At 56.0% G+C, this 27,236-nt stretch overlaps 4 protein-coding genes across 25 annotated transcripts in view; all 4 read left to right on the top strand.

The window, feature by feature from the left end:
• Window positions 1-16,371, top strand: part of UBAP2L (ubiquitin associated protein 2 like) — a 39,733-nt gene extending 23,362 nt beyond the window's left edge. For 5 of the 19 annotated variants that reach the window (XM_071727395.1, XM_071727405.1, XM_071727398.1 and 2 more), the window contains 17 exons: window positions 282-483; window positions 2,209-2,489; window positions 3,129-3,301; window positions 3,920-4,109; window positions 4,626-4,680; window positions 5,051-5,225; window positions 5,545-5,617; window positions 6,268-6,463; window positions 6,580-6,668; window positions 7,644-7,697; window positions 10,338-10,419; window positions 12,506-12,723; window positions 12,818-12,923; window positions 14,094-14,161; window positions 14,463-14,660; window positions 15,064-15,114; window positions 15,719-16,030. In XM_071727395.1, coding sequence (XP_071583496.1) covers window positions 282-483; window positions 2,209-2,489; window positions 3,129-3,301; window positions 3,920-4,109; window positions 4,626-4,680; window positions 5,051-5,225; window positions 5,545-5,617; window positions 6,268-6,463; window positions 6,580-6,668; window positions 7,644-7,697; window positions 10,338-10,419; window positions 12,506-12,723; window positions 12,818-12,923; window positions 14,094-14,161; window positions 14,463-14,660; window positions 15,064-15,114; window positions 15,719-15,814 — 2,307 coding nt within the window. In that variant the 3' untranslated portion in view covers window positions 15,815-16,030. Of the gene's footprint in view, window positions 1-281; window positions 484-2,208; window positions 2,490-3,128; window positions 3,302-3,919; window positions 4,110-4,625; window positions 4,681-5,050; window positions 5,226-5,544; window positions 5,618-6,267; window positions 6,464-6,579; window positions 6,669-7,643; window positions 7,698-10,337; window positions 10,420-12,505; window positions 12,724-12,817; window positions 12,924-14,093; window positions 14,162-14,462; window positions 14,661-15,063; window positions 15,115-15,718 lie in introns of all 19 variants that reach the window. The other 14 variants (XM_071727407.1, XM_071727403.1, XM_071727402.1 and 11 more) reach the window with 6 other exon arrangements.
• A 3,787-nt stretch (window positions 16,372-20,158) lies between these two features.
• On the top strand, window positions 20,159-22,499 carry HAX1 (HCLS1 associated protein X-1). Of its 4 annotated transcripts, none has more exons than XR_011722715.1 (7): window positions 20,159-20,318; window positions 20,969-21,425; window positions 21,513-21,558; window positions 21,674-21,789; window positions 21,911-22,042; window positions 22,137-22,293; window positions 22,366-22,499. XR_011722715.1 is itself a non-coding variant. In XM_071727255.1 (7 exons), the coding sequence occupies exons 1-6, from the start codon at window positions 20,266-20,268 to the stop codon at window positions 22,253-22,255; spliced, it is 942 nt and encodes a 313-aa protein (XP_071583356.1). In that variant the 5' UTR covers window positions 20,159-20,265; the 3' UTR covers window positions 22,256-22,293; window positions 22,366-22,499. The 4 variants fall into 4 exon arrangements, 3 of the variants coding, with proteins under 3 accessions (XP_071583356.1, XP_071583357.1, XP_071583355.1); XM_071727255.1 differs by having other exon boundaries at window positions 21,911-22,061; XM_071727256.1 differs by having other exon boundaries at window positions 22,137-22,499.
• Window positions 22,500-23,000: 501 nt separating this feature from the next.
• Window positions 23,001-26,409, top strand: AQP10 (aquaporin 10). The gene is made up of 6 exons (XM_071727257.1): window positions 23,001-23,158; window positions 24,200-24,326; window positions 24,437-24,574; window positions 24,678-24,796; window positions 25,868-26,085; window positions 26,162-26,409. The coding sequence occupies exons 1-6, from the start codon at window positions 23,063-23,065 to the stop codon at window positions 26,358-26,360; spliced, it is 897 nt and encodes a 298-aa protein (XP_071583358.1). The 5' UTR covers window positions 23,001-23,062; the 3' UTR covers window positions 26,361-26,409.
• A 136-nt stretch (window positions 26,410-26,545) lies between these two features.
• LOC139787659 (cuticle collagen 2C-like) lies at window positions 26,546-27,079 on the top strand. Its single transcript, XM_071726925.1, has one exon. It carries the CDS (start codon window positions 26,546-26,548, stop codon window positions 27,077-27,079), a length of 534 nt encoding a protein of 177 aa, XP_071583026.1.
• Window positions 27,080-27,236: the final 157 nt, after the last annotated feature.

The raw sequence follows: 27,236 nt of genomic DNA, 5'->3' as shown, positions 1-27,236 counted from the left end.
CAAGTCCTGGGGTTGTCTCTTTCAGGGCAAGCAAATGAATAGAATAATTCAGTCCATTTTTAAAGATCCTATTTGTTGACTTTCTTTGTAAGACTCCAAAATACCAGGGGCTGGGCAGCTCCAGAGTGATAAAAGCTGTGAGGGAAGCAGGAGCTCTCCTTGCCAGCAGTGTCTGGAGTTTTAGCCAGAGAGAAGCAGCAGGGTACAGTGCATGCAGACATTTCTCTGTCCTCTGAGCCTCCAAGGGAGCCACTGACTTTATTTCATTGCTGAAATTGCAGGTGAGCATCCTGGGGAAAGGATTTGGAGATGTTGGGGAGGCCAAAGGCAGCAGCACCACAGGTTCCCAGTTCTTGGAGCAGTTCAAGACAGCTCAGGCTCTGGCTCAGTTGGCTGCTCAGCACTCCCAGCCTGGTGGGAGCACCACTGCTTCTTCTTGGGACATGGGATCCACTACACAGACCTCATCTCTGGTGCAGTATGGTAAGGAAAAGCAGAAGGGTTTTCCAGAGGGCAGGAAATTCTCCCAGAATTGCAGAATCATGGTGTAAGCAGCTAAATCAGGGGTTCAGTGGGGGGGGGGGAGCAGATCACAAGTTGGCAGCCAAGCTGGGAGGAGATAAAAAGGATTGAGGGTGCAAGTTTTTGGGTTAAAATGTAGTAGCATGTGTGACTCTTCCTCTGTTCCTTTTGGAGCAGTTGAATCCTTGGTTTTGGGTGATGCCAGGCAGCTGGAGGGGAGGGAATCCCAGTTCCTGAGCCCCTGGTAAAGCTGAGTGACAGAGAAGGGGTCTGAAAGCCCTTCTGGAGAACAGTTCCTGCACACCAACACTTGTCAGTCTCCTCTCAGTGCTGACCTGGTGTTATCTTGTAAAGGAATTCCATTCTGATGTCTGTTTAAATTCCAAGAACTCTGCCTTTGGACTGGCAGGAGGGAATAAAGAGGGATTAGGGAGATCCCTGCTTTTCAGCTGAGCTGCTGAGTACCAGTGCCACTTCTTTCAGTTTGCCCATTTGATTTCTTGCTATGGGGAAAGGGCTCTGCTTCAAATCTAAGCTGAAATAAAAAAATAAATCAAGCCCTGTCCTGATCACAGTGTTGGCAGCTCCTGATCTTTTCAGGAGCCCCAGAGGAGAGGCAGAAAGAACAGGAGTTGGTTTTTAATAAGCTGGGGTCAGGCAAAGGAGGAGGGGGGGTGCAGCTGTGCAGAGACCCTGAGGGTGGGCAGCTCCTGAGGATTCCTTGGAGGAATTCTGGCAGGGAAGGAGCAGGGCCAGGAGGGAGGGAGCAGGGCAGGGAGGGAAGGAGCAGGGCAGGGAGGGAGGAAGCAGGGCAGGGAGGGAAGGAGCAGGGCAGGGAGGGAAGGAGCAGGGCAGGGAGGGAAGGAGCAGGGCAGGGAGGGAAGGAGCAGGGCAGGGAGGGAAGGAGCAGGGCAGGGAGGGAAGGAGGAGGGCAGGGAGGGAAGGAGGAGGGCAGGGAGGGAAGGAGCAGGGCAGGGAGGGAAGGAGCAGGGCAGGGAGGGAAGGAGGAGGGCAGGGAGGGAAGGAGCAGGGCAGGGCAGGGAAGGAGCAGGGCAGGGAGGGAAGGAGCAGGGCAGGGCAGGGAAGGAGCAGGGCAGGGAGGGAGGGAGCAGGGCAGGGAGGGAAGGAGCAGGGCAGGGAGGGAAGGAGCAGGGCAGAGCAGGGAAGGAGCAGGGCAGGGAGGGAAGGAGCAGGGCAGGGAGGGAAGGAGCAGGGCAGAGCAGGGAAGGAGCAGGGCAGGGAGGGAAGGAGCAGGGCAGGGAGGGAAGGAGGAGGGCAGGGAGGGAAGGAGCAGGGCAGGGAAGGCAGCAGAGTTGGCAGAGAGGGAAAAAGAAGCAGAGTCAGGTCCCTGCAGGACCCTGACCTGCGGTGCCCCCACGCAGGGGGCTCTGAAGCCCAACTTTCCTTGGAGGATGGGGGAATTCTGCTCTGCAAGTTCAATTTGTCCTCTTGAGGTGGTGAAAAGAGCTGTGGGGAAGGGCTTGGAGGGCTCAGCTTTGGTTTTTTGGTGAGGGTGAGGCTGGGAGTGGGGATTTTGGGGTTCTCTGCTCTCTGAGTTTAACAGACTCCAGGGAGGAGCCGCGGTGTGAAACGGTTTTGATTTTCTTGATGCTGAGAAGTGTCAGAACTCGATGTTAGGGTTTTTTAGGAAACAAATCCAGCTAAGTCAACACTATTCTTCCCCAGTAGATCTCAAGAACCCAACGGAGTCTTCAGTGCACAGCCCCTTCACCAAGCGTCAGGCCTTCACATCAACTTCAACCATGATCGAAGTCTTCATGCAGGAGAAGCAGCCTGTGGTGACTGCCTCCACAACTGTGCCACCACCCCCTTCCTCACCACTGCCCAGCAAAGCCAATCCTCTGCCCCAGATGTCCCCAGGGTCCTCGGACAACCAGTCCTCCAGTCCCCAGCCAGCACAGCAAAAGCTGAAGCAGCAGAAGAAGAAAGCGTCGTTAACATCAAAGGTGAGTGGGGAAGGAGGTGCTGGGTTAGAGCTGCAGAAAAACTCATCTGGGCTGCTTAGAGGGAAGGGCTGGGCTTGGTCTTATGGAATCACAGAATCCTTAGGTTGGAAGAGACCTCCAAGATCATCCAGTCCAACCTTTGACCAACTACTAAGCCATGTCCTTAAGGACCAGGTCCAAACGCCTTTTAAATGCCTTAGGGATGGTGACTCCATCACTGTCCTCAGCCATCCCAGTGCCTGACAACCCTCTCAGGGAAAAAATATTCCCTAAATAAAGCCTAAACCTCCCCTGGTGCAGCTTCCATAGAGTCATAGGTTGGAAGGGACCTCAGGGATGACCTGCTCTAAGATAACTGTTGATGCGAGATGTCTCAACACCCCCTCGAGCTGAGACTCAAACTTTCCAGAGTGGGGGAATCCACTGCTTTCCCTGGGAGACCATTCCAGTGTCTGACTGTCCTCAGAGTGAGGCCTTCCTGCTGTTGGTTCTGTGGAAGGGTGACAGAACTTGTCCACCTGGGCTGAACAGCATCATGGAAGCCTCTCAGTGCCCTCTCGTGCTAACGCGGACACTAAAATCATTTTCTCTGCTGAGCCCAAGGATTGATTGACCCTTTCTGTTGTTCCTCCTTCACAGATTCCTGCACTGGCAGTGGAAATGCCTGGCTCAGCAGATATCTCAGGGCTCAACCTGCAGTTTGGGGCATTACAGTTTGGGTCAGAGCCTGTTCTGGCAGAGTACGAATCGACTCCCACGACAAGCACGGCTGTGAGCCAGGCTCAGAGCAGCCTGTACACCAGCACAGCCAGGTGAGGACCCCCCCCTGCTCCCAGCAGGCAGCTTTTCCAGGGCTGTAGGTATCCTGCATACCAGTAGACCCTTTCTGACTGTTCTGTGGTCACAAAGGGGGGACAATGTATGCGACAGCAAAGCATAAGATACCAGCAGACTCTTCCAGGCAGCTCTGTGGCTGACTGGCCAGTGGTGCTTAGACAGAAGCAGAGATTTCTGCTGTTTTTAAACTGTGTTGTGGGTAACACAGGAGGGGGAACCCCCAGCATGGCTGCTCCTTGTCCCTGGGGAGCAGATTCTGTGTGCTTTGCCCTGCTCCTTGCCTGGCAAACCGGGGTGCAGGGGAGCAGGTGAAACGTCGCTGATTTCTGTTGCTCTGACCCTTAGGATCTGGGGCCTGAGATGTCACCCAGAGCACAGCTGGGTGTGAGGCAGGGCTGCAGTGAGGTGCCAGCATCCTCCTGTGCCTGGGGATGTTTCTCTGCTGGGTTTGCTGGGCTGCTCTGAGTGGTGCCTTTATGCTGAGGCTTTATTTTGAAGGGCTAGAAACGAAGAGGCTGGGTCGGCAGCTTCCAGCGGGGCTGTTTTGGAGAAAAATGTAAACTTTTTTTTTTTGTTTTTCCCCTCCTTTTTAGTGAATCTTCATCCACAATTTCATCCAATCAAAGCCAGGAGTCTGGGTACCAGAGTGGCACAATACAGACAGCAACATTTACCTCCCAGAACAGTGCTCAGGGACCACTGTATGAACAGAGATCCACCCAGACGAGGCGATACCCAAACTCCATCTCCTCCTCACCTCAGAAAGATCTGACCCAGGCCAAGGTAGGAAAAGAGCTTTGCTCACCCTTTGTGCTGAGTAAGCCTGGCGTGTGAAGTCTTGGAGGAAGCTAAGTGGTTTATCAAGGGTTTCTGTGCTTTCTTCTGGCTTAAAAACATTACTTACCTGGGGCTGGGCCAGTGGGGTGACCAGAGGTGAAGTTGATCACAGGCCATGTGTTGTGTCTCCTGTAATTACCTGTCTCAGTGTAATGTGGCAGGCAGGCTGAGGATTTAGGGTTGTCTTAAGGGTTTGATTCTTGTGTGCTGCACAACATCAGTTTTGATTCATGCACTTGGGTTGAGGCTGTTGAGCCAGTCAGGAAAATTTCTTGCCCTGCTTTCTCAAGTAGGTGCTTGGGGGTCACCTGGGCTGAGCTTGGTGCAGTCTGGTGGTGTCTGTTGGGAGCAACTCTTCTTCAGGACTGAGGAGGGAGTGTGGCAGGGGGCTGACACCAGGTCTGCCTCTGGAAATGAGCATTTGCAACATCCAAAACTTTTTTTTCTCCTCTTTTTCTTCAGAATGGTTTCAGTTCTGTACAACCCACGCCATTACAAACCACGCAGGCTGTTGAAGGTAAGAGTCTGTCAGTGCCAGGGCTGTCCCAGCTCTCTTGTACTCCTCATGTTCTTTGGATAAAAAGCTTTATCTGTGCTAAGAGCAACTCCTTGCCCTGCTGGACCCATTGCTGCCACTCTGGCTTGCCTTGAAATATTCAATTTTCTGCTGATGGATCCAGGAGATCCTTGATGAGTGGCTCATCCCTGATGATAATAATTTACTTTGCTTTGTTTTGGGAAAAGCACCTTCTCTGAAGGTCTGGAAGCTCTTTGCAGAGCTGGTTGTCTGATGAAGCAGAGCTTGGCAGCAGTGAGGGAAGCCCCAGATCTCATCCTCATCACTGAATTTAGGAGCTGCCCTTAACCTGAAGCTTTTTTTTCCCCAGGTGCTACAGGCCCAGCTGTGAAATCTGATTCCCCCTCTGCTCCCAGCATCCCCCCTCTCAATGATGGGGTCCCTGCCTCCTCCCTGCTGACCACAGCCAGCCAACACTCAACAGCTCTGAGCAGCCTGAGCCACAGTGAGGAGCTCCCCAGTACCACCACAGCCCAGCTCAGCAGGTCAGCAGGGTGCTGGGTGGGCTCCTAGAGAAGCACAAGGAGAAGCAGGGGGCTGAGACAGACAGCAGAGTCTGAGGGGGGGCTGAGGGGCCTCATCCCATCTGAGCAGAGCATAAAATCCCAGAATCCCAGAATGGTTTAGGTTGGAAAGGGACCTTAGAGATCATCTCCTCCAACCTTAGAGATCACAAAGCCTCATTCAACATCTCCAGGGGAGAGAGGGCATCCAAAACTTCTCTCTGGATGGGGAATGGGATCTGCTCTGCTCCTACCACTTTTGAACCTTGGCTTTGACCACCTTTTCTTCCTCCTCCTGCAGTTCATTACCCACCCAGCAGAACAGTCTGTCCTCATCCACATCCTCGGGGAGAACATCAACTTCAACTCTTCTGGTGAGTCTAGAGGTGCTCTAGTGCCAGGAAAACCCCTTCCTGCTCAGCTTGGAGGGCTCTGGCTGTACAGCCAGTGGTGGGGGCTGAGGTTGTCACTGGAGCTGCTGGAATCCTGCTGGAATTTTGGGTGTTGTGTGGAGGGTGATGTTGGAACACGCTGGCTCGAGGGCTTTGACACCTGTGGCAGGGGCAGCAGCAGCTTCTTTTGAGCTCATGGCAGCTCTTGAAAGTGCTGGGGGCTTTGTTACCAAATTTCAGAGCCAACTGGTGGCTGATGGGGCTCCTGCAGAGCCCCCTTTTATTCCTGCAGGGGAAGAAAAAAGCTCCTGCCCCAAAGGTGATGCTCAGCCCGGCTTCTCCAGCAGACAGAGGTCTTGGGATGCATCCCCGTGGGAGGATGGGAAGCATTAGGGGTGGGTTGGCTGCTAGCAGGACTTTGGACTTCAGCCAGATGCAGAGCAGGTTTTTTGTGGGTTTTTTTGTAGCCTGGAGCTGAGTTGATGGCAGCCTCCAGGGAGCAGCTGGGGACAGGCAGGGCTTTGCACAGACAGCGCTCTCCCTGCCCTCTTCCTGCTCTCCCTGCCCTCTTCCTCCTCTTCCATCTCCTCTTCCCCCCCTTTTAAACTCTCTTTTTCCTTTCCTTTCCCTAGCACACAAGTGTGGAGAGTGAAGCCAGCCTCCATTCTTCTGCTAGCACTTTCTCCACCCCCTCCAGCACCGTCTCGGCCGCCCCGCCGCCCGTCACCGTCTCCTCCAGCCTGAGCAGTGTCAGCAGCCTGGGCCTCAGCCTCAGCAGCAACTCCACGGTGACAGCCACCACTCGCAGCTCTGTTGCAACAACATCAGGTATTCCCCTCCCCCTGGGCCCTGCTGCTCTCCCAGGGGGAGAGTGTGGGGGCTGGGAGAGAGACAGCTCCTGCTCTTCGCTTCACCGTGGGATTTTTGGTTTTTTTTTTTGGCAGGAAAAGCCCCTCCCAACCTCCCTCCTGGAGTTCCACCATTGCTGCCTAATCCATACATCATGGCTCCAGGGTTGCTCCACGCCTATCCGGTGAGGGGGGATGATTTGCAGTCTCATCACACCACTGGGATCTCTCTTAGCTCTGTCTTCAACCAAGAGGGAGAGGTGTAGGATGGTAGGGAAAGGAAAAAAAGTGGAACATCAGCCCAGCAGGACTGCCTTGGGAGGGGAAAAGTTGGGACCTGTTGCTTTCCATAAGATGGTAGCAGAAGGAAATCCATGTGCCTAGGGGGAAAAAATGTCTGGAAGTCTGGAGATCTCCATCTCCAGAGCAGATTCTGTCTTGCCCAGCCTTTGGGGAGCAGCATCCCCTCAGTCAGAGCAGGACTCATGCAAAGTGGAGCTGTTTTAGCACCCTGGGATGACAAAAGCCACTCAGAAACAAGGGTGGTGGCTGCCACAAAGCTTAGGGCTGTGTCACAGCCCTTTTCTGAAGCTGAAGGAGGAATTTCAGTGTTGAAATTGCTGGAGGAAATTGGTGCAGTGCCTCTGTGGTCTGGAGCAGAGGGGAGTGGGTTTGGAGCTCCCTCTTTATCTGAGCACCTGACTTCCAGTATGTCCAGGGGGTCTCCAGGAAGGCTGGAGATGGATTGTTTGTAGTGATAGGATGAGGGGGTAACAGTTTTAAATTAGAGAAGATTTAGACTGGAAGTTAAGAAAAAATTCTTTACCATGGGGGAAGTGGAAAAATGGAAGAGGTTGCCCAGGGAGGTGGTCGAGGCCCCATCCCTGCAGATGTTCAAGGTGAGGCTTGAGGAAGCTCTGAGCACCCTGATCTGGCTCAGGGACCTTTAGAGGTCCCTTCCAACCCAAATTATTCTATGATCCCATAAAATCACTCCTGGCAGTGTCAGTCTTGGGGTAACAGTTGCTGTCTGCCTGCACAGTCACAAAGCCTCTGCTTCTGGCTTCATCTTGCATTTATCTAAAGGTTTAATCTAAAATCTGGTGAGTGTCCTTACCTAAAGTGTGTCCCTAACATTATCTCTTGGGCTTTTTTTCTAGCCACAGGTGTATGGATATGATGATTTGCAGATGCTCCAGACCAGGTTCCCTTTGGTAAGTACTGAGGAGCAACATGGGGCTCACAGCTCACTGGGGCTGCAGGTTTGGGGTGCACTGGAGGTCAGGCTGGAGAAGTGGCAAAAAAAAAATTAAAAAAAAAAAAAAAAATGGAGCTTAAATGGATCCATCTCCCTGTGACAGTGGGAAGGAGTTGTTCCCTTTGTACTTGGGAAGTTGGATTACTCAGGTGGGCAGATTCCATGGGGAATGGGAGAGTTCCAGGAGGCAGTGGGTGATGAGAGGTTTGTGGCTGATTCTTGAAAGAGGCTGTGGCTGAGAAGAGTTCTCTGAGAGGGGGGGTTTATTTCAGCCTGGAGAAGAGAAGGCTGCAATGGGGAGGGAGACCTTAGGGGAGGAGGAGAAGAAGGAAGAGGAGAAGGAGGAGGAAAAGGAAGAGGAGGGGATGGAGATGGAGGAGGAGGAGATGGAGATGGAGGAGGAGGAGATGGAGATGGAGGAGGAGGAGATGGAGGTGGAGGAGGAGGAGATGGAGGTGGAGGAGGAGGAGATGGAGGTGGAGGAGGAGGAGATGGAGGTGGAGGAGGAGGAGATGGAGGTGGAGGAGGAGGAGATGGAGGTGGAGGAGGAGGAGATGGAGGTGGAGGAGGAGGAGATGGAGGTGGAGGAGGAGGAGATGGAGGTGGAGGAGGAGGAGATGGAGGTGGAGGAGGAGGAGATGGAGGTGGAGGAGGAGGAGATGGAGGTGGAGGAGGAGGAGATGGAGGTGGAGGAGGAGGAGATGGAGGTGGAGGAGGAGGGGATGGAGATGGAGGAGGAGGGGATGGAGATGGAGGAGGAGGGGATGGAGATGGAGGAGGAGGGGATGGAGATGGAGGAGGAGGGGATGGAGATGGAGGAGGAGGGGATGGAGATGGAGGAGGAGGGGATGGAGATGGAGGAGGAGGGGATGGAGATGGAGGAGGAGGGGATGGAGGAGGAGGAGATGGAGGAGGAGGAGATGGAGGAGGAGGAGGAGGAGGAAGAGATGGAGGAGGAGGAGGAGGAGGAAGAGATGGAGGAGGAGGAGGAGGAGGAAGAGATGGAGGAGGAGGAGGAGGAGGAAGAGATGGAGGAGGAGGAGGAGGAGGAAGAGATGGAGGAGGAGGAGGAAGAGATGGAGGAGGAGGAGGAAGAGATGGAGGAGGAGGAGGAGGAGGAGATGGAGGAGGAGGAGGAGGAGATGGAGATGGAGGAGGAGGAGATGGAGATGGAGGAGGAGGAGATGGAGATGGAGGAGGAGGAGATGGAGGAGGAGGAGGAGGAGGAGGAGATGGAGGAGGAGGAGATGGAGGAGGAGGAGATGGAGGAGGAGGAGATGGAGGAGGAGGAGATGGAGGAGGAGGAGATGGAGGAGGAGGAGATGGAGGAGGAGGAGATGGAGGAGGAAGAGGAGATGGAGGAGGAAGAGGAGATGAGATGGAGGAGGAGGAGATGGAGGAGGAGGAGATGGAGGAGGAGGAGATGGAGGAGGAGAGATGGAGGAGGGAGGAGATGGAGATGGAGGAGGAGGAGATGGAGATGGAGGAGGAGGATGGAGATGGAGGAGGAGGAGATGGAGATGGAGGAGGAGGAGATGGAGATGGAGGAGGAGGAGATGGAGATGGAGGGAGGGATGGAGGAGGAGGAGATGGAGGAGGAGGAGATGGAGGAGGAGGAGATGGAGGAGAGGAGGAGGAGATGGAGGAGGAGGAGATGGAGGAGGAAGAGGAGATGGAGGAGGAAGAGGAGCTGGAGTCGATCGGAGGAGGAGGAGATGAGGAGGAGGAGGGATGGAGGAGGAGGGGTTCTTCTCGAGTCTTCTTCGGGCTCGGAGTCTGCGAGGAGGCTTGAGGATTCGGAGTCGGCCGCGCAAGCGCTCCTCTCATTCTTCTTCTTCTCATTCTTTCTTCCTCTTCTCATTCTCATTCTTCTTCTTCTCTCATTCTCATTCTTCTTCTGGGAGATGGAGATGGAGGAGGAGGAGATGGAGGAGGAGGAGAGGAGGAGGACTCCAAGGCGCCCACCCTTGGCCAGCACCTTCCCAGTGCCTGAAGGGCTCCAGGAAAGCCTGGGCAGGGACTTGGGACAAGGGCCTGGAGGCTGGGCATGAGAGGGACATGCCTTTGAACTGAAGAGGGGCGATGAGAGAGAAGAAATTGCGGAGAATTCTTTGGGTGAGGTGCTGAGCCCCAGGTTGCCCCCCAGAAGCTGTGGCTGCCCCATCCCTGGAATTGTTGGAGGTTTGGATGGGGTTTGGAGCCCCCTGGGCTGGGGGAGGGGTCCCTGGCCATGGCAGGGGGATTGGAACTGGGTGATCTTTATCCTTCCAACCCAAACCAGTGTGGGATTCCATGATTTAGCAATATTTGTGTCCCTTGTGTTGTCAAGTGGAGAGGAAGCTGAAGGCCTGCACACCACAGGCTTTCTCTGGTTTTTCCCTTAACCAGATGAGGGAGATGGTGGCTGCTACAGAACCAGGGCTTGCTGTGGGCTGTGAGGAGCCTCACTGTGGCTGCTTGAGCAAGAAATCTGCCAACTGCAGTCCAGAAATTCCTTTTCTTTGGAAGAAAAAAAAAAAAAAAAAAAAAGACGTTCACTTTGCATCTTTGGACAGAGCTCCTAAAACAACTTCTCCTTTTTGTTTTCATCCTTCAGGATTACTACAGCATCCCATTCCCTACACCCACCACCCCACTGACTGGAAGAGATGGCAGCCTGAGCAGCAATCCATACTCTGGTAGGGAAAAAGGAGGCTCAGATCTCTCATCCCCTTTGCATGTCCCAGCTCACTAAATTCCTGTGTCCCATTGTCCACTGGAACTCCCCTGCACCACCCTCTGGCACTGCCTTTGGTCTGGAGCATGGTTCTCAGCAGCTCAACTTCCATTTGCTCATCTGGGGACATTTTTGAGGCATTTTCCCAGGAAGATGGAGCAAGCAGGAGGTGATCCAGCAGCTGGGAATGGTGTGGAGGAATGGTTGGAAGAATCTGGGAGGTGGAACACTGGGGAGCTTCTTCTTTGCAGGGGGTTAAGCACTTAGAGACAAAAAAAATAACCACAAAACTTGGAGAAATGAAGTTTTTTATCCATGCAACAGTCTCATGGAGAAAGAAAAATGGGACATTTAGGACCTGTCAGGCTCAAAGCAGGTGTTGAGTGGGTGGTTGATCTCTCCCTGACCTTTCCAGGTGCATTAATTCCTGGCACTGGGCAGCAGTTCTGCTGTCTCACCCTTTAGGAATTGCTGCACTTTGTGCCTCCCTGCTCTTCCAGCACCACTTCTCCCTTCCTTGTTTGTCTGGAAGTGCTTTTGCCCAGCATCCCAGAGCTGAAATCCCAAGCTCAGGGCACAGCACTGCAGCTTTCAGTCATTTGCCAGCTTAACACTGGGCATAATTCCTGTCTCTGGCTACTCCTGGCAGTGCTGAGGAATCACTGCCTTGTTCTGCAAGTTCTGAACAGGGAAAGTGTTGTGTGGAGGAGCCAAGAAGGTGCAGATAAAGAGCAGCCCAGGGAGCATCCCCAGGCCCCACAGCCAAAGCCTCCTGCAGTGCCCAGGCTGAGAGGAGAGGAAGGGATATTTATTTCTGAGTGCCCTGGAGATTTCTGAGTGCCCTGGGAGATTTCTGAGTGCCCTGGGAGATTTCTGAGTGCCCTGGGAGATTTCTGAGTGCCCTGGGAGATTTCTGAGTGCTCTCTGGGATATTTCCAAGTACTCTACAAGCTGCTGGGTCTCTGATTTGTTGTCAGGAGGGAGGGAGGTGTGAGCCCTGCTGTAAAAAGGGACCATCCACACATCCCTAGCAGGAAGATGTTTGCCTCTGCTCTTCAGGGAGCTGTTGGCTGCTGCTCTTGACCTCAGGTCTGGCTCTGGAAGGAGCTGAGTTGTGTTCAGGGCTGTTGCTGGTGCATGGAGGGAGCAGAGGGAGAGCTCAAGGAGGAGAAAGAGAAGGAGAAGGAGGAGGCCTGGTCTTCAGGCAGCCAGGAGTGTCCAGTCCAGCCAGTTTGTCCAGTGCTGGTGACACTGGGTGCTGCTCTGGGGGTCCCTTTCCCTCTGAATCCTCTTCTTGGGGATGAGGAGTGCAGTTAACAGCTTGGGGTGCATAGGGCTGAGGGCTTGGGGGGGCTGCAGATTTTAGGAAGGGAGCTGGGTGAAGTCACAGAACCATTTGGGTTGGAAAGGAGCTCTGGGATCAGCAATTCCAGCCCTGGATCCACTCCCCCCGTGGTTCCCATGGCACTGAGTGCCACATTCAGCCTCTTCTTAAAAACCTCCAGGGATGGAGAATCCACCCCTTCCCTGGGCAGCCCATTCCAATGCCTGATCCCCCTCTCTGGAAAGAATTCCTTCCTAATTCCCAATTTAACCCTTCCCTGGCAGAGCTGAAGCCCATGGCCTCTTGTCTGACTGATAGAGCCCAACCCCCCCTGGCTCCATCCTCCTTCCAGGGAGTTGGGGAGAGTGATGAGGTCTCCCCTGAGCCTCCTCTTCTCCAGAGGTGCCTCCTTAGCCCTTTGTCTTGTGCTGGATCCCTTCCCAGCCTCCTTGCTCTTCTCTGGACCTTCTCCAGCACCTCAATCTCCTTCCTGAGCTGGGATGCCCAGAATTTGTTGCTTTGTCCCCTTTTTGGGCTGAGACGGAGCGATCCCGAATTTGAGTGGGAGCCACCCATGTCCATGCAGAGGAGAGGGCTTGAATCTTGATTATTTTTTTGTTATTTTCTCTTTTAAAAATTTTTTTTTTTTTTTGAGGTCCCCCTCCATCCCCAACCACTCTGTGATTCTCTCTATGCCTCTTTTTTCCATCTCCTTTTGCCCCAGGTGATTTACCAAAATTCGGCCGAGGTGACGCCTCCTCCCCTGCTCCTGCAACAACTTTGGCCCAACCCCAGCAGAACCAGACCCAGACCCACCACACCACCCAGCAGACCTTCCTGAACCCGGCACTGCCTCCTGGCTACAGTTACACCAGTCTGCCCTACTACACAGGGGTACCAGGGCTCCCCAGCACCTTCCAGTACGGGCCCGCCGTGTTCCCTGTGAGTTTCCCAGAGGCAAAACCTTGGATTTGGCTGGAAAGGGGGTAAGGAGGAGAAACCTCTCCTCATTCTCCTGGTTTTCTCCTTCTTCCAGGTTGCTCCTACCTCTTCCAAGCAGCATGGTGTGAATGTCAGTGTCAATGCATCAGCCACCCCTTTCCAGCAGCCCAGTGGCTACGGCTCACACGGATACAGCACTGGTAAGGACCCCCCTGCCCAGCAGCTTTCACAGCACCAGAGCTCACTGGCCACATAAAGGGGCTGCAGCTTTTACTGCTTCCAGCAGCAGGGAGGAAAAATGGCCCTGGTGCTACCTGCAGGTCAGTTGATTCTCCTTGGAAAAGCCCAGGGCTTGCAAAACATCCATTTCTGGGGAAGTTGGAGGAGTGCAGAGCTCTTCGTGTCCTCCTCTGTGTCCAGCAGCTGGATGGCTGGGCATTGGACTCCTGTCTGAAAGCTTAAGATGCTGAATTGATTGATTTTTGGTTTGTTTAGGGGGTTTTTTATGTCTGCTTGATTATTGTTTTTTTTTTCTCTCTGTACATGATCAATAGAACAGGAATTATTCTAGATTTGAGCCTGAGAACTTTTTGCCTCCTGCATTTGGCAGGTGCCTGCTTTCTAGAGAAGTCTCCTTCTTAATTCAGAGGTGCCCAAAGGTTGGGAACCTGCCCTTTTTCTGGGTTTCACTGGTTAATTTCTGGCTGACTTGTACCTAGCCTGCCTTTCCAGCCTTCACATTCCTGCTATGCCTTTTTTTCACCCCACTAAAGCCCTGCAGGGCACTTTTTTCTCTTTGCTAGGAGCCTTTCAGCTCTGTACCAAGTCACCTGGAGCTGAGTCTTTCAAAACCTTTTTGTCTCAACACTTTTTCTGGGCCTTAAATGATGGCTGAGGCTTTCCTCTGCACCAGACCATGTGCCACTGCTGCCCATCCTTGCACCAACCAGCCCAGCCCACACTTGAGTCTTTTTCACAGGGAATTTGCTGATTTTCAGGGAATTTACAGGGTCTAAGGAGCTCTCAGGCTGTTCTTGCTCCTGTGTCACTCTGGGAGTTTGTTTCCTTTTCTGCTGCATCCCACCAGCTCTTCTTAAACTTGCAGTTTTCTGCCCTTTTCTGTGCATTTTTCTGAGTGGCAGCAAGCCCCTGAATTTATTTCTGGAGGGATTCAGAAACTCCTCATGTCCAGAGCAAAAAAACCTCACACCCTCCCACCTTGACCCTGCTCCCTGGTAACCGTCTCTGTCTCCAAACCTTTCCTGGCTGCCAGGCCACTAAAATTTTCCACCTGGATGCTGGTATTAGCAGCAGGAGCTCCTCCTGACCCTGTGGCTGCTGCCTAATTCCCTGCCTTTCCCTTTTTCCAGGTGTATCTGTGACATCCAGTAACACGGGAGTGCCGGACATCTCGGGCTCTGTCTACTCCAAAACTCAGGTCAGTGGCTGCTCTGTGCTCTGGGGAAGGTTCTGCTTTGCAGGGAAGCAGAAGCCTGGCTCTGAGACAGCCTGAGCAATGAGGTCCCTTCCCCTTGGAGAAGGGAAATGCTGGGAAAGGCTGATTTTTCCAGCTGGGACAATTCCAAGCCCAGAAACCCTTAGGCAGACGGCGTCCGTGCACCGCGCCGCCCCGTGCTTTGGGGAACTGGGGGGAGAGGGTTTGAGGGGAGCTGCCAGGCAGGGACAGGGCAATCCCCCCCCCATTTCCCAGCCCTTATTCCACCTTTTTATCTCCTCAGCAATCCTTTGAGAAGCAGGGATTTCACACTGGAACCCCAGCAGCCTCCTTCAACCTGCCTTCGGCGCTGGGCAGCGGCGGCCCCATCAACCCCGCCACGGCGGCGGCGTATCCCCCCACCCCCTTCATGCACATCCTCACCCCTCATCAGCAGCCCCATTCCCAGATCCTCCACCACCACCTGCAGCAGGACGGGCAGGTAAGACCCTCCCCCAACCCCCCAAGCCCTCGCCGGGCTATCTCCTAGGGTTTTCCTTTCCCCCTCTCCCTCCTTCCCTCCTTCCCTCCCTCCCACCACGCGCGGTGACACGCACACGCCTACACCAGCACATACAGACAGGGCCCAAAAAAAAAAAAATAAAAAAAAAAAAAAGAGGAGGAGGAGGAGGTGAGGAAGGGCTGGGGGTCGCTGGGCTGTCCCAGGAGCGGGCAGGCAGAGCCCCTTCCCCCAGTCAATGTGCACCCTGAACCCCCCACTGGCTCCTTTAGCCAAAGGGGCAACCGGTCACAGCCACCACCCCGCCGTAGCTTTCAGGTCTAACCTTGGCTTTCTATTGTCATAGTTTGTCCCTTTATTTTTACATATCCTGGTACTGCAACAGCTTCCATATTTGCAGACGATACTGTGTTGCCAACGCCAGCAGGAAGATCAGGTAATGAACCTCTCTGATAATGCATTGACCTTGTCCTGGGGTCTCCCCCCCTGCCCCTAAGGCCCCCCAGGCTCACGTAGCCCCCCGCCTTCTCCCCCTGCGATCCCACCGGCCGAGGAGAGAGGCCCTGAGGCAGGATGTGCACACACACACACCTCTCACAGACACACACACCCCCTGCTCCACCCTTTTTCCCCCCCCATCCTTCCTCCCTTTCTCCCCTCTCCCCATTTCCTCGGGGCCTGAGCTGCTCCCCCCCCCCCTCGGTGCCGGTGCCGATCCGGTGCCGATCCGGAGGAAGGTGCAGAGCAGAGGGAGGGTCCTGTGGCTGCCAGGGCAGCATCACCCAAAGGCTGCTTTGCCCCAGGAGAGGCAACCCGGGGAGCTGAGGTGGGTCAGTCAGCACCGAAGAACCAGAAGCAGCATCACCCAAAGGCTGCTTTGCCCCAGGAGAGGCAACCCGGGGAGCTGAGGTGGGTCAGTCAGCACCGAAGAACCAGAACCTTCAGCAGAACCAGGAGGAGGGGGGGGGTCCCGACCCACCCCGTGCCGGTTCTCCCTTAACCCGTTGCTTCTCCTTTTTATTTTTTTTTTTTCCCCTCAGAGCGGTTCCGGGCAACGCAGCCAAGGAAGTTCCATCCCCCAAAAATCCCAGGCCAACAAATCTGCCTACAACAGCTACAGCTGGGGAGCCAACTGAGGCCGGGGCCGCCCTCACCCATCCCTTTGCTTCCGGAAAAAAAAAAACGAATCCGACCCGAGGCCGAAAAATCCCGGGAAGGAGAGGGCAGTGCCCGGGTCCTGCAGTCCCCCCGGGCAGGGCAGGGCAGACTGGAGCAGCAGCTCTGCCTTGTCCCTCTTCAGCCACCTTTCCTCTTGTATGTAATATAGAATTTGTATTTTTTTTTTTTTTTTTTTTTTCGTTTGTTTTGGTTTTTTTCTCTCTTTTCTCTCTCTCTCTTTCTCTCTCTCTCTGCATTCAGATTATGAACTGTTTGCCGTAGGGGCCTTTTTTGGTTTTTACTCCTTTCTTTCCCTTCTTCCCAACCCTTTCCCTACCTCCTGGTGCCCCAAAACCTCTCGGATCCAAAGGAGTGGAAGCTGCGAGTCGCCTACAGCAAACCCCCTTATTATTAGGAAATAAGAACAGTAATTGATATGAACAGCATTGTAAGATGAATTAGTTGAAGTGTTTTTTTGTACCGTGTTCTAAATTTAATGGATAAATGTGTCTTGTATATAAAAACAAAAACCCCACACCGTCCTGGAGTTCTCTCATTTCCTTTCTCCATCCCCCCCCTCCCTTCCTGCCGAGCCCGGGGAGTTTCCCCCTGAATTTTAATTTCTCCATCTCTGCCCCTTCCCTCCCTGCAGGCCCCGAGCACAGGTCCTGCCCTCCCCACCCCCTTTGCACACTGTAAGTTCTGCTTTTGATTTGGGGGTTGGTTTGGGTTTTTTTTTTTTTTTTGGGTTTTGTTTGTATTTTTTGGTTTGTTTTTTTTTTTTTTTTTTCTCTGCGCTCCAAATCTTGTATTTTTCAGTTCCAATCAGTCACTTCACCTGAGCCCCCCTGCAGGTGATTTACTAAAGAGAATAAAGATCACAAAGTGACGTGTGTATTTTTTAATACCTGGTTCCAGATTTTTGGAGTGGGGAGTGGGAGGCCCCGGGCAAGGTGAAGGGGGAGTGGGGGGGTTGTGGTGTTTCCCCCCACCTCTCCCCAGCTTTTTTTTTCTTTTATTTGTATTTTTTTTCTCTTTTTTTTCGTTTTTTTTTTTTTTTCTTTTTTGTGGATTTTTCCAGGCTCTCAGCACAGGGACATCATTATCCTTTTCCCTGTCCCTTCCCTGGACCAGGGCCCCTCCATTTCCTGGGTGGCCACAGGAGGGGACAAGACCAGAGGTGGCCCCAGATGGTGGAGGATGGAGCAGAGGACACCCCAGCAGGGAAAGCTTTATGGAATGGGTTGGGTTGGAAAAGGACTTCAAGATCCAAGTCCACTGCCCCAGGGCTTGGGACTCCACCTCTGGGAGGTCCTGAGATCCCTTTCCAGGGAGAAACTGTTCCCCAGCTCCAACCTCACCCTCCCCTGGAATTCCTCTTGTCCCATCCCTTGTTCCTTGGGAGCAGAGCCCGACCCCCCCTGGCTCCAACCTCCTCTCAGGGGGTTGCAGAGAGCCACAAGGTCTCCCCTCAGCCTCCTCTGCTCCAGGATCAGCACCCCCAGGGCCCTCAGCTGCTCCTCACAACTTCTCCAGCCCCTTCTCCATGTTCTCCAGCCCCTCCTCCTTGCTCTCCAGACCCTTTTCCATGCTCTCCAGATCTCCTTGCTCTCCAAACCTCTCCACATTCTCCAGACCCTTTTCCATGTTCTCCAAACCTTCTCCATGTTCTCCAGACCCTCTCCTTGCTCTCCATCCCCTTCTCCTTGCTCTCCATCCCCTTCTCCTTGCTCTCCAAACCTTCTCCTTGCTCTCCAGACCCTCTCCTTGCTCTCCATCCCCCTCTCCTTGCTCTCCAGACCCTCTCCTTGCTCTCCAAACCCTTCTCCTTGCTCTCCAGACCCTCTCCTTGCTCTCCATCCCCTTCTCCTTGCTCTCCAGACCCTCTCCTTGCTCTCCAAACCCTTCTCCTTGCTCTTCAAACCTTCTCCTTGCTCTCCATTCCCTTTCCCAGCTCCATTCCCTTCTCTGGACACTTTCCATCCCCTTAATCTCCTTCTGCTCCTGAGGGGCCCAGACCCCATCCCAGGATTGGAGCTGTGACCTCCCCACACCCAGCCCAGGGGACAATCCCTGCCCTGCTCCTCCTTGGCTCCAGCCCAGATGCTGGTGGCCACCTTGGCCACCTTGGCCACCCACTGAGCTCACCCAACCCCTTCCAGCTCCTTTTCCCAGCTGGAAAAACGGATCCTTTCCTTGGGAAGGGGGAGGTGACCCAAGTGCAGGATGTGTCCCTTGTCCTCGGGGAGGGATCCCCTGAAAGGGGGGGGGGAAATTTTCTCACCAAAAAAAAAGGTTTGGGTTGGAAGGGACCCTGAAGCTCCCCCAGTGCCACCCCCATGGGACCCCTCCCCCCAGCCCAGGGGGCTCCAAACCCCATCCAACCTTCAACAATTCCAGGGATGGGGCAGCCACAGCTTCTGGGGGCAACCTGGGGCTCAGCACCCTCAAATTAAAGAATTTTTTTCTTGTGTTGGTTACCCCTGTCCAGTGCTTGGGTTCTCCTGGTAAGGATTTTCTCCATCTGAATTTAAGGCCCCATTTTAATCCAACTTCACAAGTTCATTTTCAACTTCAAAACTTCATTTAATTCAACTTCCCAAACCCAAGGGAAGTTGATTTGGGAAGTTCCCTCCCTCCCTTGGAACGGTGTGGTTTTCATATTCCAATTAATAAGCAAATGACTATAAATAGAAGTTGTTATAAATAATTAGCAGAATTCAAGGGGAGGGGTTTGGCTGACCTAACCAGTTTCACACACTGTTCCTTGGGCTGATTGCCCAACTTGACTCCAAGTTCCTCTTCCCAACGTCTGCCTGTTCCCTTATCAATTTCTCAGGGCTGGCTGAGAATAGGACAAGGGGCAATGGTGATAAACTGGAGCACAGACACTTCCAGAGAAGCACAAGGAAGAATTTTTTTCCCTGGGAGGGAGCCCTGACCCAGGGGGGTTCTGGGGACATCCAAACCCACCTGGCTCTTTTTCTGCTTGGAATCTTTTGGGGTCCCTTTCAATCCCTCACTTTCTGTGATTCTATCATTCTATGATCCCCTTCAGCAGCCAAGCACACCCTCAATTTTATTTTTTTTTTTTAAGCAATTGAACCAAGCCCTTCAAAAATGTTGACATGGGTCTCCCAGCACCTCCTCTGGACCAGCACCAGCACCTCTCTGAAAGGTGAAAGAGTGGGAGGGGACACAGACCCAAAAATAAAGGTGCAGCACATCAGCCTTGGGATAAAGCTCAAGGTCATTGGGTCATGGAGTGGTTTGGGTGGCAAGGGACATTAAAGCTCACCCAGTGCCACCCACATGGGCAGGGACACCTCCCCCAAACCCCATCCAAACCTCCAACAATTCCAGGGATGGGGCAGCCACAGCTTCTGGGGGCAACCTGGGGCTCAGCACCCTCACCCCAAAGAGTTTCTCCCCAATTTCTCCTCTCCATCTCCCCCCTTCCAGTTCAAAGCCATTCCCTCTCATCCCATCCCTCCAGGCCCTTGTCCCAAGTCCCTCCCCAGCTTTCCTGGAGCCCCTTCAGGCACTGGAAGGTGCTCTGAGGTCTCCCCAGAACCTTCTCCTTCTCCTTCTTTTTCTCCTTCCCCTCCTCCTTCTCCTCCTCCTCCTCCTTCCTTCTCCTTCTTTTTCTCCTTCTCCCTCTCCTCCTTCTCCTTCTCCTCCTCCTTCTCCTTCTCCTTCTTCTCCTCCTCCTCCTCCTTCCCCTTCCTTCTTTTTCTCCTTCTCCCTCTCCTTCTCCTCCTCCTCCTCCTCCTTCTCCCTCTCCTTCTTCTCCTTCTCCTTCTCCTTCTCCTCCTCCTTCCCCTTCCTTCTCCTTCTTTTTCTTCTTTTTCTTCTTTTTCTCCTTCTTTTTCTCCTTCCCCTTTCTCCTTCTCCAACCTGAACACCCCCATCTTTCTCCCCCTGACTCCAGAGCTGCTCCAGCACCTCCTCTGGACCAGCACCAACACCTCTCTGTCCTTCTGGTACTGGGGCCCCCAGAACTGGACCCACTTTACCCCAGGGGGGTCTCCCCAGAGGGAACAACCCCCCCCCTGGTGCTGCTCACCCTGCTGGGGATGCAGCCCAGCACAGGGGGGGTTCTGGGCTCTCACCTCCTGCTTCTGCCTCATCTTGAGCTTCTCCTCCCCCAACACCCCCAAATCCTTCTCCATTCCCTTCCCGGGCTGTGTCCCAGGATCCGTCCCTTCCCCTCCATCCCGCCTTCCCCCTTCTCCATCCTGCCCCAGGGATCAAACCCGCTCCACACCTCGGGGTCCCCGCTAACGGACACCGAGCCTCCCCCTCCCAACCCCCCCGCCCATGTCGCCGACATAAGCGACAATCGCGACACCCCGGCCACGCTTTCCGACGCTTTTTACGGCACCCCCGGCGCTTTCCGGCAGCGCGGGGGGGGAGGCAGCGGAACGCCATGAATTTTTACGACGCTTTTCGGGGCTTTTTCGGATTCTCCGGGCGACCCAGGTACCGGCACCGCCTCCCCGGACCGGCCCTCAGCCCCGCTCCCCCAGCCCCTCTCCCCCCGGTGTCCCCCCGTGTCCCCGAGGGCTCTGTCCCCGGTCCCCCCCGTGTCCCCCGTGTTCCCTCAGGCTCTGTCCCCGGTCCCCCCGGTGTCCCCCGTGTCCCCGCGGGCTCTGTCCCCGTTATCCCCCCGATGTTCCCGCAGGCTCTGTCCCCGTTATCTCCCGGGTGTCTCCCGTGTCCCCGCAGGCTCTGTCCCCGTTATCCCCGGTGTCTCCCCGGTCCTCGCAAGCTCTGTCCCCGTTCCCCCGGTGTCCCCCGTGTCCCCGCGGGTTCTCTCCCCGGTCCCCCCGGTGTCCCCTCAGGCTCTGTCCCCGTTCCCCCCCGATGTCCCCGCAGGCTCTGCCCCGTTATCCCCGGTGTCCCCCCGGCCCTGCCAGGCTCCGTCCCCGGTGTCCCCCCCCCGTGTCCCCGCCAGCACCGGCCCCGTCACTGCTCTCCCTCCCTCCCTCCCTTCCCCCCCCCTCCCTCCCTCCGGTTTCTCCCCCGTTATTGCCCCGCGGGTTCTGTCCCCGCTCCCGTTTGTCCTTTGGACCCCGCTTGTCCTTTGCCCTCCGCTGTCCCCTCCGTCTCTCAGCGCCGCCGTCCCGCAGGCCCCGGGATCCGCTCTTCGGTGGCTCGGCCTGGGACGAGGAAGAGGAGGAGGAGGAGGGTGACGATGGCCACGGCCCCTTCATGGCGCAGCCCCCCCAGGATTTCACCTTCGGCTTCGGTTTTAACCCCGCTTGGTCCCGCGGTGCCTTCGAGGAGCTTTTCCGGGACATGAGCGACCTCCTGGGGGCCTTCGGGGGGGCTTGGGCCGGCCCCCCCGCAGCCTCTCGGTGGGGATGGGAAGGGACTGTCCCCACGCGGGTGGATTTGGACCTCCCGGAACCGCCCGGCCTGACCCCATCCCCCTTTTTGCTCCCCAGACCCCCCCCCCGCCCACTCCCCCCCGAGGGCAGCGCGGGGCGGGCGCTGCGGGATTCCATGCTGAAGCACCCAGAGAGCCCCAAGACCCCTGGACCCGACCCCAGGGACCCGGCCCGACCCTGGAGACCCTTCCTGAGGGTGGGTGAAGGCTCTGTGTGTCCCCCCCCCCAGGCATGGCTGTCACCCTTTGCCTCCTTGTCACCGGGCTGTGGCTTTGCTTTGCAGCTGGAAGACCCCAGCCCAGCTCCTCCTGCCCTCAAGGAAGATCAAGGTGGGTGCCAGGAGCAAGGGGGGCTGTGGGGTCTCTGCCTTCCCCCACACCCCCCACCCACACTGCCGGGGCGTTGTCCCCACACTGCTGTCACCTCCTCCTGTCTCCTCCACAGACCTGGACTCCCAGGTGTCCTCCGTGGGCTTAGGAACCATCTTGAGACCCCAGGAGCCCAAACCCCACTCCTACTTCCAGAGCGTCTCCGTCACCAAAGTGACTCTCCCCGACGGGGTGAGTGTCCCCTCTGGGTCACCCCTACAGCCCCATGGGGGGCTTGGGGACAGTGTCCCCAGTGCCAGGGGCAGAGCCTGGGGTTTGGGGGGGGTTTCTGAGGGGTGGGTGCTCTCTGCAGGCAGTGGAGGAGCGCCGGACCGTGCAGGACAGCCATGGGCGCCGGGAGACCACGGTGACGCGGAGGAGGGGGGACCAGACCTTCATCACCAGCACCAAGGAGGATGGGCAGGGCAAGGACCACCACGAGGGGGTGCTCAGCGTGGATGAGCGTGAGTGGGGGTGCTGAGGAGGGGCGGGGGAGCAGGGGGGGATCCCCTCTGAGCGGGCTCTCCCTGCTCTCCCAGGCGAGCTGGCGAATTTCACCGGAACGTGGCTGCTGCAGGAGGAGCTCCGGGTTCCCGACCTGAGGGATCCCTCATCCATGTTGGGAAGCTTCTTCCGACGCTGGTTTTCCAGCTGGTAGCTGTGCCCCCTCCCCACCCCACCCCAGCTGAGCGGCCTGTATGTGTGTGACAGGGGTGGAGGGGGGGATGTGGGCAGCAACCTCCTCTCACCCCCTCTTTTTGTTTGCAGATGGGTCGGATCCTGCTGGGGGCTGGTGCCAGGCTGGGGGCTGCCTGCCTGCTGGGGTGCTGCAGAGAAACCCCCAGGGGGCCGAGTGTGTGTGTACAGAGCAATAAAAATCTATTTATGCTATTTAAAAATCTGTTTATTGGGGACCTGTCAGGCTCCTTCAGGCTGGAACCTCCCTGGAGCCACCGAGGCAGCTCCTGGGGGCTGCCCCACGGGTGAAGTGGCCACCAGGCTCCTCTCTGCTGCTCCCTGCCCACCTCCCTCCCTGCTCCTGGTCTTCCTGGTGCTGTTCCAACACCTCCACCAGGACACTCTCATCCTGGGAGCCTTCCCAGGGGCCTCTTCATTAAAGAATGAGCTTGGGCAAGGATCAGGCAGGGAAAAACAGGGGCTGTCCTGAGGGGAAAGTGCCCATTCCAGGTCACCTCAAGCAAGGGCTGGGTTCTCCACGGATGCCCGGGGATCCTCCAGAGCTCCTGCTGGGTTTGGCTCTACAAAGGGTGGGGGGGACACACCATCACCAGTGTCCCCAACCCCACACGGGACTCTGGTCCCTGCTGGGCGTCACCCTGTGGTGTGGTGCTGATTGGTTTAAAGTCTGCTTGTTATCACCCACCCCATCCCTGGGGCTCATAAAAATCACACCGGGAAGGAGCCACCAACCCCACTGTCACCTCTGCCTCTTCCAACCACCACCATGTCCCTCTTCGAGAAGACCCGGGCGCTTTTCCACGTCCGGAATCCTCTGGCACGGGAATGTTTGGCCGAGCTCTTCGCGGTCTTCGTGCTCATCGTGAGTGGGGTGGCCCAGGGTGGGTGTTGCTGGGGGGGGTGTCCCAGGATCACCCTCCCTGCCTCTCCGTGGGGGGGTTTGGGGCTGCGCCAGGCAGCGGGGGAGTTGCCTCTTGGACCCTGTTCCCGTGGCACAGGACACCCGGTGCTGCTCTGGCTCTGGTGCAGCGGGGACACGGGCGCTGTCACGGGGCACACGAGGGAGAAGTGCAGGGCAGTGCGTGGCTCCACTCTTCCCAGCCTGGAACAGGCAAAGGTTGGGGTTCTGGAGCCCCAACGTGGCATCCGGCTGGTGGTGACACCAGGGCTGCACCCTCCCCTGCTATCTCCACAGGGAAGCACTGTGATTAATTAATTGCTGATAATTTTGTTGTCTCGCTGCCAAAAGCACCAGTGGAACCAGTTGAGTGCCTTGCTCTGCCTCCAGGACTGGCACCCAAAGCTGGAGCTCAGGGCTGGGAGAGGGAAAGGATGGAGCCAGAGCTGGCAGTGAGGAGCAGTGGGGTCAGAGCCCCTTTTGGGGATCCAGGCAGGGGGTCGGATGGGGCTGTGGTGAAACAGTGGTGAAAGTGGTGAAGCAGTGATGGAGCAGTGGTGAAACAGTGATGGACCAGTGATGGAAGAGTGATGGGGCAGTAATGGGGCAGTGATGAAAGAGTGGTGAGGGAGTGGTGGAGCAGTGGTGAAACTGGTGAAACAGTGATGGGGCAGTTGTGGAGCAGTGATGGAGCAGTGGTGAAACTGATGGGGCAGTTGTGGGGCAGTGTTGGGGCAATGGTGAGGCAGTGGTGAAACAGTGTTGGGGCAGTGATGGGGTAGTGGTGAAACAGTGGTGAAACAGTGATGGAGCAGTTGTGGGGCAGTTGTGGAGCAGTGATGGAGCAGTGGTGAAACTGATGGAGCAGTTGTGGGGCAGTGATGGAGCAGCGTTGGGGCAGTTGTGTGGCAGTGATGGAGCAGGGCCGGACCAGCGGTGAAACAGTTGTGAAAGAGTGGTGCAAGAGTGCTGCAGCAGCGCTGTGTCCGTGTCCTTCTCCTCCAGCTCCTCACCCTGAGCGCCGCAGCACAGATGGTCACCAGCTTCGAGCTGAAGGGCAACACCATCACTGCCAACCTGGCGGGCTCCCTGGCTGTCATGGTCGCCATCCACACGGGGGGAGGAGTCTCTGGTGAGGCCGGGGAGGGGGTCCCAACTCCTGCTGCCCCCTCCCCCCCCCCCCCCCAGCTCCAGATCCCCTGGGCCCTCCCTCTCCCGGCCCCTCACCTGGCTCCGTTGCAGGAGCCCACCTGAACCCGGCGTACACCTTCAGCCTCTGCCTGATGGAACAGTTTCCCTGGTGGAAATTTCCCGTCTTTGTGTTTGTGCAGACCTTGGGATCCTTCCTTGCTTCTGGAGCTGTTTACATCCTCTACTATGGTAGGTGCTGGGTGGGTGGGGGGGTGGGTGCTGGGGGGGACGGGGAGCCCGGCAGCTGAGTTGGGGTCAGCTTAGGGACAGGGCTTTGGCTCTGTCCCCCCAGATGCCATCTGGAACTACAGCAACGGGACCCTCACCACCTCTGGCCCCCGGGAAACTGCTTCCATCTTTGCCACCTACCCTGCCAGCCACCTCTCCCTCTCCAATGGTTTCGTGGACCAGGTGGGTGCTGGGGTTGGGTGCCCCCCCGGTGCTGAGCTGCTGCCTGCACCTGTTTTTATTTTATATTTTGATCCCGTGGAAAAATCAGCCTCCCGTGAAATTTACCTAAATAACAGGCTTTAGGATTTAAGCAAATTCGAAAGGTTGGTTTCAGGGAAAAGGAGAAAATAACAACAGCACCTTTAAAAGAAGAAATGAGTTTATAAGAGGAGGGGTAAATCAGTCACTCTGGGGAGAGAGAGGGAAGGGAAGGGAAGGGAAGGGAAGGGAAGGGAAGGAAAGGAAAGGAAAGGAAAGGAAAGGAAAGGAAAGGAAAGGAAAGGAAAGGAAAGGAAAGGAAAGGAAAGGAAAGGGGAAAGGAAAAAGGAAAGGAAAGGAAAGGAAAGGAAAGGAAAGGAAAGGAAAGGAAAGGAAAGGGGAAAGGAAAGGAAAGGAAAGGAAAGGGGAAAGGAAAGGAAAGGAAAAAGGAAAGGAAAGGAAAGGAAAGGAAAGGAAAGGAAAGGAAAGGAAAGGAAAGGAAAGGAAAGGAAAGGAAAGGAAAGGAAAGGAAAGGAAAGGAAAGGAAAGGAAAGGAAAGGAAAGGAAAGGAAAGGAAAAAGGAAAGGAAAAAGGAAAGGAATTAAGTTTTGTTCCTTCTTGGCTGCTGTTCTCTGCTGTTTTTTTTCCTGCTGGTGCTGAAGCTGAAGTGATGAGAGAAGAAGAAGGGGGGGGGGGGGGGAGAAGAGAGAGCCAGAGTCTTCTCCTTTTGTCTTTGAGTTTTTATACAGCAAAAAGGGTTCTGTCTTTTCATAAATTACCGGGCAAAGATCTGCCATCCTGAGAACTTCTCTTTAAATTATTGTAATCCTTCAGTCCTTGTTACCTTGCTAAATTTATGGTCTTGACAGCATCCCAGGAGCCTTTCTGATCAGCATCCTTATCTTTAGGTGCCTGCCAAGGCACAAACCAGAACCCAGTTAAGTTTGAGGGGGGAAAAAAAAAAAATCTATTATCGAGAAGATGTTTGCCATATTTTTAAAAGAAAAAAACCACTGATTTGAGAGCCATATTTCCAAGTGTTCCCATCCACAGGTGATGGGCACGGCGATGCTGATCACGGGGGTCCTGGCCCTCCTGGATGACCGGAACAAAAGGGTGATCATGGGTCTGGAGCCTCAGGCCGTGGCCCTTTTGGTCTTGTCCATCGGGCTCTCCATGGGCTTCAACTGCGGCTGCCCCATGAACCCTGCCCGGGATTTCGGGCCCCGGCTCTTCACCTACGTGGCGGGTTGGGGTCCAGAGGTGTTCAGGTGAGTCAAGGGAAGGAGGGGGAGGTGACAGGAGCAGCGGTGACACCCCCACCCCCCCTTTTTTCTGCGTCTCCAGCAGGGGCAATGGGTGGTGGTGGGTGCCGGTGGTGGCTCCGCTGCCGGGGTCAGCTCTGGGCACCTTTCTCTACCACTTCTTCGTGGCTTTCCATCACCCGATGGACTGGGAGGACCCCCTGGCCCTGCAGAACTCTCCGGACTCCAAGATACCCCTGGAGAAGGAAGATCCCAGGGAAATACAGCTCCGGAAGCGGTGATGCCAGGGACATCCCCCCCCCTCCTCCCCTGCCTGGCAGTCCCTCCTGCCAGCCCCTGCAGCATCATTAAAAAAGCCCTGAGGCTCTGAGCTGTCGCTGTGTCTGGACACGGGGGGACACGAGTGGTCTGCAGACCCCCGGGGGGGCTGAGCTGTGTGTGTCCCCCCCCCATCCCCGGGGGACCCATGTGCTGCCAGGGGACGGGGAACGGGCGGCTCCCTTGGGTGCCCCCGGGGCCACCGATGCTTCCCCAGTACCCTGCGACCACCGAGGATGCTCCCGTGGTCCCGGGATCCACCGAGGATGTCCCGGGACACCCCCACGACCACCGAGGATGCCCCGGGGGACACCCCGCCGGACTCCTCCCGACCCCCGGGGCAGCCCCCCTGGTCCCGGGATCCACCGAGGATGCCCCGGGGACAGCTCCCGACCCCCGAGGATGCCCCCTGGTCCCGGGATCCACCGAGGATGCCCCGGGGACAGACCCCGACCCCCGAGGCTGCCCCGGGGTAACCCCCCCTCACCCTCCCGACCCCCGGGGCAGCCCCCCTGGTCCCGGGATCCACCGAGGATGCCCCGGGGACAACCCCCCGACCACCGAGGATGCCCCGGGGCAACCCCCCCTCACCCTCCCGACCCCCGGGGCAGCCTCCCTCGTCCCGGGTTCCACCGAGGATGCCCCAGGGACACCCCCCGCGACCACCGAGGATGCTCCCTAGTCCCGGGATCCACCAAGGATGCCCCGGGGGACACCCCCCCTTACCCCCGCGACCACCGAGGATACCCCCATGGTCCTGGGATCCACCAAGGCTGCCCCCGGCGTAACCCCCCCTCACCCTCCCGACTCCCGGGGCAGCCCCCCTTGTCCTGGGTTCC

The sequence above is a fragment of the Heliangelus exortis genome, chromosome 27 (assembly GCF_036169615.1).
Source record: "Heliangelus exortis chromosome 27, bHelExo1.hap1, whole genome shotgun sequence".
Classification (NCBI taxonomy): Eukaryota; Metazoa; Chordata; class Aves; order Apodiformes; family Trochilidae; genus Heliangelus; species Heliangelus exortis.
Note: the sequence above shows the minus strand (reverse complement) of the source record. Positions and strands in the feature narration are given on the sequence as shown.